At 38.8% G+C, this 10,591-nt stretch overlaps 1 protein-coding gene across 1 annotated transcript; it reads right to left on the reverse strand.

Annotated features, from left to right (window-relative positions):
- Positions 1–2,726: 2,726 nt before the first annotated feature.
- Positions 2,727–5,299, reverse strand: LOC120992106 (hepcidin-1-like). Its single transcript, XM_040420879.1, has 3 exons — positions 5,152–5,299; positions 4,474–4,536; positions 2,727–3,140 (listed from the first exon to the last, which is right to left on the reverse strand). The coding sequence occupies exons 1-3, from the start codon at positions 5,227–5,229 to the stop codon at positions 3,036–3,038; spliced, it is 246 nt and encodes an 81-aa protein (XP_040276813.1). The 5' UTR covers positions 5,230–5,299; the 3' UTR covers positions 2,727–3,035.
- Positions 5,300–10,591: the final 5,292 nt, after the last annotated feature.

The raw sequence follows: 10,591 nt of genomic DNA on the forward strand, positions 1-10,591 counted from the left end.
GCACTATGAACAGCATAGGCAGCGCAGGGCGCACTATGAACAGCACAGGCAGCTCAGGGCGCACTATGAACGACACAGGCAGCGCAGGGAGCACTATGTACAGCACAGGCAGCGCAGGGTGCACTATGAACAGCACAGGCAGCGCAGGGCGCACTATGTACAGCACAGGCAGCACAGGGCGCACTATGAACAGCACAGGGCGCACTATGAACAGCACAAGGCGCGCTATGTACAGCACAGGCAGCACAGGGCACGCTATGTACGGCACAGGCAGCGCGGCACAGGCAGCGCATGGCGCACTATGTACAGCACAGGCAGCACAGGGCGCACTATGTACAGCACAGGCAGCACACGGCGCACTATGAACAGCACAGGCAGCGCAGGGCGCACTATGTACAGCACAGGCAGCACAGGGTTCACTATGAACAGCACAGGCAGCACAGGGCGCACTATGAACAGTACAGGGCGCACTATGAACGGAACAGGCAGCACAGGGCGCACTATGTACAGCACAGACAGCACAGGCAGGGCCGTCTTTACCAAGGGGCAAAAGGGGCAGCTGCTCCGGGCCCAGTTGCTCCTGGGGGGCCCAAGGCAGCTGCCTCTTGAGCCCTGCTAGCCACTGCCCCGGGTGTCAGGCTGTCAGCTACACAGGGGGTGCTGCCATGCCATGCCTGCCGGCACTCCAGCCATACTGTGTCTGTGAGAGCTGTGATCTAGGACCTTAGATGACATCATCACCATGTGACCAGTAACCTAGCAATATTACTGGTCACATGGCTATGAGGTCATCACAGGTCCTACCAGGAGTGTTGTGACAGAAGTTTGTGGAGCATTTTTGTGTGAAGACTACATCAGAAAAAGGTGACTGGGGCTGTTATGCTAATATACTGTAAACTACTGTATAGTGGGGTGCTGTATACTGTGTGGGGCTGTATACTGTGGGGGGCCTGTATACTGTGGGGGGCCTGTATACTGGGGGGGCTGTATACTGTGGGGGGGGGCTGTACATTGTGGGGGGCTGTATACTGTGGGGGCCTGTATACTGTGGGGGGCTGTATACTGTGGGGGGCTGTATACTGTGTGTGGGGGGGGGGCTGTATACTGTGTGGGGGTCTGTATACTGTGGGGGGCTGTATACTGTGTGGGGGGGCTGTATACTGTGTGGGGGGCTGTATACTGTGTGGGGGCCTGTATACTGTGGGGGCCTGTATAGTGTGGGGGCCTGTATAGTGTGGGGGCCTGTATACTGTGCGGGGATTTATAGTGTGGGTGCTATACTGCTGTACTGTATAGTGTGGGGGGCTGTATAGTGTGGGGTGCTGTATCGTGTATAGTTTGGGGTGCTGTATACGGTGAGGTGCTATACTGCATACTGTGAGGTGTTGTATACTGTGGGGTGCTGTATACTGTGGGCTGCTATACTGCTCTACTATATACTGTGGGGTACTGTATAGTGTGGGGTGCTATACTGCATACTGTGTGGTGCTGTATACTATAGGGTGCTATACTGCATACTGTGTGGTGCTGTATACTATAGGGTGCTATACTGCATACTGTGGGTTGCTGTATACTATAGGGTGCTATACTGCATACTGTGGGGTGCTGTGTACTATAGGGTGCTATACTGCATACTGTGGGGTGCTGGGGTGCACTGTAACACTAGGGTGAGCCGAGCTCTGGTCTCCTTCCTGCAGGGCGGTGCCCACTTCCAGCCTGAGCCCAGCTGCCCAGAGCACTGATCCTGAGCCGCTGAAGCCTTCAGAACTGGAAGTATTTACAGTCATTCACTGTACTCTACCAGATGTGTGGATTTTTTGTGTGTGTTGTGGTGGAGGGCGTGATTGCCTGCTAAGGTGGGGAAAGGCGGGATCCAGGGGGCCTAAGTAAATTTTTGCCCAGGGTCCAATCAATATTAAAGACGGCCCTGAGCACAGGGTGCACTATGAACGGAACAGGCAGCACAGAGCATACTATGTACAGCACAGGCAGCGCAGGGCGCACTATGTACAGCACAGGCAGCGCAGGGCGCACTATGTACAGCACAGGCAGCGCAGGGCACGCTATGTACAGCACAGGCAGCGCAGGGCGCACTATGTACAGCACAGGCAGCGCAGGGCGCACTATGTACAGCACAGCCAGCGCAGGGCGCACTATGTACAGCACAGCCAGCGCAGGGCGCACTATGTACAGCACAGCCAGCGCAGGGCGCACTATGTACAGCACAGGCAGAGCAGGGCGCACTATGTACAGCACAGCCAGCGCAGGGCGCACTATGTACAGCACAGGCAGCGCAGGGCGCACTATGTACAGCACAGGCAGCGCAGGGCGCACTATGTACAGCACAGCCAGCGCAGGGCGCACTATGTACAGCACAGGCAGTGCAGGGCACACTATGTACAGCACAGCCAGCGCAGGGTGCACTATGTACAGCACAGGCAGTGCAGGGCGCACTATATACAGCACAGCCAGCGCACTGAATGTAGGTGGGCTATTATACCGAAGTGATAAAGTACATGGAAGATATACTGGACTGTAGTGTTCAGGCACTTTGCGATAAATAAGTAGGTTTTGGGTTGCAGTTTGGGTAACTTGGTCTCTAAAAGGTTCACCATCACTGCTATAGAACCTTCTTATCTAGGAGAGACTGATCACCTTGAGCGACAGTGAGGACTGACACACTGCTAATCTTACTTTTTTTGAAATTTATATTAATAACACAGAAGTAACAAACATCACCTTTATTAGCTGTATAAAAATCTAAGGATACAGACACTAGGAAGCAGTACAATATATACACACATAAATACATCTATATACAAGGGGGGGTGGGGGGGCTCAGATATTCCTTATTATGCATATCTGTGTATAAAGCATGAGGTAACAGGTGTAGCAGAGCTGACTGTGTAACCCATGGTTTAATTGCAAGGAGTTCTGGATATGACAACCTAAGCTCTGCTATGTCTGTACTAAGGCCAGGATCTCATCGGGTCTTGTGGCCTGAGGGTCCGGGTCAATCCAGGGGGGCGTCCGATCTATGTCCGGCAGCAGTATCCGCAGCCTTTATTACGGCAGCATTTACAGCAGTACATACAAAAGGAGAGTCCACCAATGTGACGCCTGCTCCGGACAGCAGAGCCCTGAACGGGAAAGAGGGAAAAGTCAGGACCGATCAAGAACATGTCATCTATCTATCTATCTATCTATCTATCTATTATCTATCTATCTATTATCTATCTATCAATCTATCTATTATCTATCTATCTATCTATCTATTATCTATCTATCTATCTATCTATCTATCTATCTATTATCTATCTATCTATCTATCTATCTATTATCTATCTATCTATTATCTATCTATCTATTATCTATCTATTATCTATCTATCTATTATCTATCTATTATCTATCTATCTATCTATTATCTATCTATTATCTATCTATTATCAATCTATCTATTATCTATCTATTTATTATCTATCTATCTATCTATCTATTATCTATCTATCTACTATCTATCTATCTATCTATTATCTATCTATCTATTATCTATCTATTATCTATCTATCTATTATCTATCTATCTATCTACTATCTATCTATCTATCTATTATCTATCTATCTATTATCTATCTAATATCTATCTATTATCTATCTATCTATCTATCTATTATCTATCTATCATCTATCTATCTCATATCTATCTATCTATTATCTATCTATCTATCTATCGCATATATATCTATCTATTATCTATCTATCTATCTATCTATCCAACTATCTATTATCTATCTATCTATTATCTATCTATCTATCTATCTATCCAACTATCTATTATCTATCTATCTATTATCTATTATCTATCTATCTATCTATTATCTATCCATCTATCTCCTAACTATCTATCTATTATCTATCTATCTATTATCTATCTATCTATCTATCTATTATCTATCTATCTCCTAACTATCTATCTATTATCTATCTATCTATTATCTATCTATCTATCTATCTATCATCTATTATCTATCTATCTATTATCTATCTATTATCTATCTATTATCTATCTATTATCTATCTATTATCTATTATCTATTATCTATCTATCTATCTATCTCATATCTATCTATCTATCTATCTATCTCATATCTATCTATCTATTATCTATCTATTATCTATTATCTATCTATTATCTATCTATTATCTATCTATTATCTATCTATTATCTATCTATTATCTATTATCTATCTATCTATCTATCTATCTATCTATCTATCTATCTATCTATTATCTATCTATTATCTATCTGTCTATCTCATATCTATCTATCTATCTATCTATCTATTATCTATATATTATCTATCTATCTATCTATTATCTATCTATCTATTATCTATTATCTATCTCATATTTTATCTCTCTCTTATTCCTATGAATCCAGTAAGTAGCAGTTATTACGGTCAGCGACTTACCTGTACTTCGGACGCCTCTGTCTGGCTCAGGGCGAGACGGTCTCCAGAATTCATTATCTCGCTCTGAAATGGATGAGATGTATAATTAATACATGCAGCAGATTTCAGATGTAGCAGAGCTCAGTTTGTCCTTTAGTTCTGGGTGATATCACAAGGTGTTATACAGTGATTTACATAGGACTGCAGATACTTTCATTCCATTACTGAACTATCACTATCAGTGCAAACAGAGCAGCCTGAAGAGGTCACTAATAAATTCAGCTCTGCTACATCTCTATATTCTAGGCAAGGGATAGTGAAGGGACCTCTTAAAGGGACAGCTGCATTTAAAAGGCAGTTACATTTTGGGGGTAAATTGTCTAAACATATTCAGGCAGATGTAAGTAATAATTTACTAATACTCTTCAATTACTTCACGATGCTCCACTTGGTCACTGGAACTAATTCAAAGCAGTCAAATTTGAAAACCTTTCCTTTTCTGTCCCAATCTGACTACCAGGCTAGCCATTTACTATAAACAGACTCAAGTAGTCAGTGGGGAGCGTTAGAGGTAATGAGTGTATATTAGTAAATTGTTACGTCAGTCTCTATATTTTAAGGCAATTATCCAAAAGAGGAACAGCCCTTTAAGTGAAGCTCATATCTAGCTGTAGTAAGACATGCAGGTAGCGGACTTACCCCTCTCACACTGGCGCCGAGTCCTTGTTGGAAGAGCAGGGCGAGGACGAGGATCAGGCACAAAGTGAGGGACTTCATGTTCTCCAGGAGATGATGGGTCTGTGTGGTCAGCAGGTGAGGTCAGTCTCTGAGGCTGTTCCACCTGGAGGTCCGCAGCTGTATTTATATGCAGTGTCCAGTCCCAGGTCACACCAGAGGTCACATCCAGATAATCCCTGGCGCCTTCTATTTGTTTATTTCTTTACTGGAAACGTAGATTTCCACATTCTCTCCTGTTTTGGGGATTTTACATTTTCTTTACGGTTAATGAGGGTGAAATATTGGAAAATTTGTGGAAGAGGTTACCACAGTACAACTACAGGCGGTACAAACATCATTATATGACAGCAGTATTATAGTATTTATATCCCTGTACATAGGAGCAGTATTATAGTAGTTATATTCTTGTACATAGGAGCAGTATTATAGTAGTTATATTCTTGTACATAGGAGCAGTATTATAGTAGTTATATTCTTGTACATAGGAGCAGTATTATAGTAGTTATATTCTTGTACATAGGAGGCAGTATTATAGTAGTTATATTCTTGTACATAGGAGCAGTATTATAGTAGTTATATTCTTGTACATAGAAGCAGTATTATAGTAGTTATATTCTTGTATATAGAGACAGTATTATAGTAGTTATATTCTTGTACATAGGAGGCAGTATTATAGTAGTTATATTCTTGTACATAGGAGCAGTATTATAGTAGTTATATTCCTGTACATAGGAGCAGTATTATAGTAGTTATATTCTTGTACATAGGAGGCAGTATTATAATAGTTATATTCTTGTACATAGGAGCAGTATTATAGTAGTTATATTCTTGTACATAGGAGCAGTATTATAGTAGTTATATTCCTGTACATAGGAGGCAGTATTATAGTAGTTATATTCTTGTATATAGGAGTAGTATTATAGTAGTTATATTCTTGTACATAGGAGGCAGTATTATAGTAGTTATATTCTTGTACATAGGAGCAGTATTATAGTAGTTATATTACTGTACATAGGAGCAGTATTATAGTAGTTATATTCTTGTACATAGGAGCAGTATTATAGTAGTTATATTCTTGTACATAGGAGGCAGTATTATAGTAGTTATATTCTTGTAGATAGGAACAGTATTATAGTAGTTATATTCTTGTACATAGGAGCAGTATTATAGTAGTTATATTCTTGTACATAGGAGCAGTATTATAGTAGTTATATTCTTGTACATAGGAGCAGTATTATAGTAGTTATATTCTTGTACATAGGAGCAGTATTATAGTAGTTATATTCTTGTACATAGGAGCAGTATTATAGTAGTTATATTCTTGTACATAGGAGGCAGTATTATAGTAGTTATATTCTTGTACATAGGAGGCAGTATTATAGTAGTTATATTCTTGTACATAGGAGCAGTATTATAGTAGTTATATTCTTGTACATAGGAGGCAGTATTATAGTAGTTATATTCTTGTACATAGGAGCAGTATTATAGTAGTTATATTACTGTACATAGGAGCAGTATTATAGTAGTTATATTCTTGTACATAGGAGGCAGTATTATAGTAGTTATATTCTTGTACATAGGAGCAGTATTATTGTAGTTATATTCTTGTACATAGGAGGCAGTATTATAGTAGTTATATTCTTGTACATAGGAGGCAGTATTATAGTAGTTATATTCTTGTACATAGGAGCAGTATTATAGTAGCTATATTCTTGTACATAGGAGGCAGTATTATAGTAGTTATATTCTTGTACATAGGAGCAGTGTTATAGTAGTTATATTCTTGTACATAGGAGCAGTATTATAGTAGTTATATTCTTGTACATAGGAGGCAGTATTATAGTAGTTATATTCTTGTAGATAGGAACAGTATTATAGTAGTTATATTCTTGTACATAGGAGCAGTATTATAGTAGTTATATTCTTGTACATAGGAGCAGTATTATAGTAGTTATATTCTTGTACATAGGAGCAGTATTATAGTAGTTATATTCTTGTACATAGTAGGCAGTATTATAGTAGTTATATTCTTGTAGATAGGAACAGTATTATAGTAGTTATATTCTTGTACATAGGAGCAGTATTATAGTAGTTATATTCTTGTACATAGGAGCAGTATTATAGTAGTTATATTCTTGTACATAGGAGCAGTATTATAGTAGTTATATTCTTGTACATAGGAGCAGTATTATAGTAGTTATATTCTTGTACATAGGAGCAGTATTATAGTAGTTATATTCTTGTACATAGGAGCAGTATTATAGTAGTTATATTCTTGTACATAGGAGCAGTGTTATAGTAGTTATATTCTTGTACATAGGAGCAGTATTATAGTAGTTATATTCTTGTACATAGGAGCAGTATTATAGTAGTTATCTTCTTGTACATACGAGCAGTATTATAGTAGTTATATTCCTGTACATAGGAGGCAGTATTATAGTAGTTATATTCCTGTACATAGGAGGCAGTATTATAGTAGTTATATTCTTGTACATAGGAGCAGTATTATAATAGTTATATTCTTGTACATAGGAGGCAGTATTATAGTAGTTATATTCTTGTACATAGGAGGCAGTATTATAGTAGTTATATTCTTGTACATAGGGGCAGTATTATAGTAGTTATATTCTTGTACATAGGAGCAGTATTATAGTAGTTATATTATTGTACATAGGAGCAGTATTATAGTAGTTATATTCTTGTACATAGGAGCAGTATTATAGTAGTTATATTCTTGTACATAGGAGGCAGTATTATAGTAGTTATATTCTTGTATATAGGAGGCAGTATTATAGTAGTTATATTCTTGTACATAGGAGCAGTATTATAGTAGTTATATTACTGTACATAGGAGCAGTATTATAGTAGTTATATTCTTGTACATAGGAGGCAGTATTATAGTAGTTATATTCTTGTACATAGGAGCAGTATTATTGTAGTTATATTCTTGTACATAGGAGGCAGTATTATAGTAGTTATATTCTTGTACATAGGAGCAGTATTATAGTAGTTATATTCTTGTACATAGGAGGCAGTATTATAGTAGTTATATTCTTGTAGATAGGAACAGTATTATAGTAGTTATATTCTTGTACATAGGAGCAGTATTATAGTAGTTATATTCTTGTACATAGGAGCAGTATTATAGTAGTTATATTCTTGTACATAGGAGCAGTATTATAGTAGTTATATTCTTGTACATAGGAGCAGTATTATAGTAGTTATATTCTTGTACATAGGAGCAGTATTATAGTAGTTATATTCTTGTACATAGGAGCAGTATTATAGTAGTTATATTCTTGTACATAGGAGCAGTGTTATAGTAGTTATATTCTTGTACATAGGAGCAGTATTATAGTAGTTATATTCTTGTACATAGGAGCAGTATTATAGTAGTTATCTTCTTGTACATACGAGCAGTATTATAGTAGTTATATTCCTGTACATAGGAGGCAGTATTATAGTAGTTATATTCCTGTACATAGGAGGCAGTATTATAGTAGTTATATTCTTGTACATAGGAGCAGTATTATAATAGTTATATTCTTGTACATAGGAGGCAGTATTATAGTAGTTATATTCTTGTACATAGGAGGCAGTATTATAGTAGTTATATTCTTGTACATAGGGGCAGTATTATAGTAGTTATATTCTTGTACATAGGAGCAGTATTATAGTAGTTATATTATTGTACATAGGAGCAGTATTATAGTAGTTATATTCTTGTATATAGGAGCAGTATTATAGTAGTTATATTCTTGTACATAGGAGGCAGTATTATAGTAGTTATATTCTTGTATATAGGAGGCAGTATTATAGTAGTTATATTCTTGTACATAGGAGGCAGTATTATAGTAGTTATATTCTTGTACATAGGAGGCAGTATTATAGTAGGTATATTCTTGTACATAGAAGCAGTATTATAGTAGTTATATTCTTGTACATAGGAGCAGTATTATAGTAGTTATATTCTTGAACATAGGAGCAGTATTATAGTAGTTATATTCTTGTACATAGGAGGCAATTTTTATTAGTATAAACAAGCAAAAATACAATAGTACATTTCAAAATAAGAATGAACAAACAATTATTAAACTGAAATCATACATATCATCAAAATAATAAATTTATAATAACTTTAACTTAAGAGTCCATTGCAAATAGATGGGAGAAAAAATGAATAAATAAACATAATTTCAGGATACATGAACCAAAAATTACTCCAAATATACATTCCTCCATAATTTTTCGTTCTCGCCCTTTCTCCTAACTTCTATAGATCTGATCCACCTTAGCTCCGACAGGATGAGGTTTACGGCTTTCTCATGATTGAAGGGCTCACTGTGGATGGACACTCTTGTTCTTGTATGCCAGTGATAGTATTTAACGATAGTAATAATCAGATGCATGGTCCCCCGGTCAATGTCAGCTACCTGTGATGTCACACCATATACAATGTCTGGGTAGGTCAGAGACTGCAGTCTTGGGATTTTTAGCTTGCTGGTTATCTCCTGCCATATCTGTCGCCCTCCCCAGCACTCGGTTATAAAATGTTCCATAGTCTCCTCCTGCTGACAGCCCAAAGGACACATGCGATCTAGAACACTCAGGAACTTTAAATTGCCTCTGACAAAAAGCTTCCCATGGAATGACAGCCAGGCAATGTCAAACAACTTTGCAGGAAGCCTTGGTCCGTTGAGGAACCTAAGACTTTTCTGCAAGGTGGCTGTTGTGCAGTCTCTCAGTGCTGGCTGCAAGTTATAGAAGGCCCTACAGATCCTTATATAGAGATCATTCCTGGTCTTAGTCTCCAGATACACCTTGTCTATTTCCCATTTCCTCACACACTTTAGACCATATTCCAGGTACTGGGGGAGGAAGCCACGAGTAAACCGACCCCTCTTGAGACTGCCGCCTCGCACCCAAGACTCTGCAAAAGGCAATATCCAGTCCCTGACACTGTTCACCCACAGGGAGCTGCTGTTTGAGTCCAGGCAACCAAAATTAACTTTCAGAAACATGGAGTCAAAGAACACCCTTGGATTTAACATATCCAGCCCACCCTCTCTCCTCTGTAGGTAGGTGATCCCTCTTTTTATTGGGTTCAACCTGTTCCCCCACAAAAGTTGGAAGAACAGGCTAAAGAGCCTAGCCGAGAAAGGTTCTGGCAAAGGAAAGACAACAGAGACGTACAAGAAGACGGGGACCAGGTAAGTCTTCAACATAGTAACCCTTTCTCTATAGGTCAGCCTCCAGTTCTTCCATCGCTGAACCTTTGCATTTCCGGAATCCAACTTTTCTTCCCAATTTAGTTTGGCATTATCTTCCCTCCCAAATTTGACCCCAAGGATTTTAATATAGGTGGAGGCCTTTGCAAATTGTGGCAGATCAAAGTCTGGAT

This window comes from Bufo bufo, chromosome 1, assembly GCF_905171765.1.
Source record: "Bufo bufo chromosome 1, aBufBuf1.1, whole genome shotgun sequence".
Taxonomy (NCBI): Eukaryota; Metazoa; Chordata; class Amphibia; order Anura; family Bufonidae; genus Bufo; species Bufo bufo.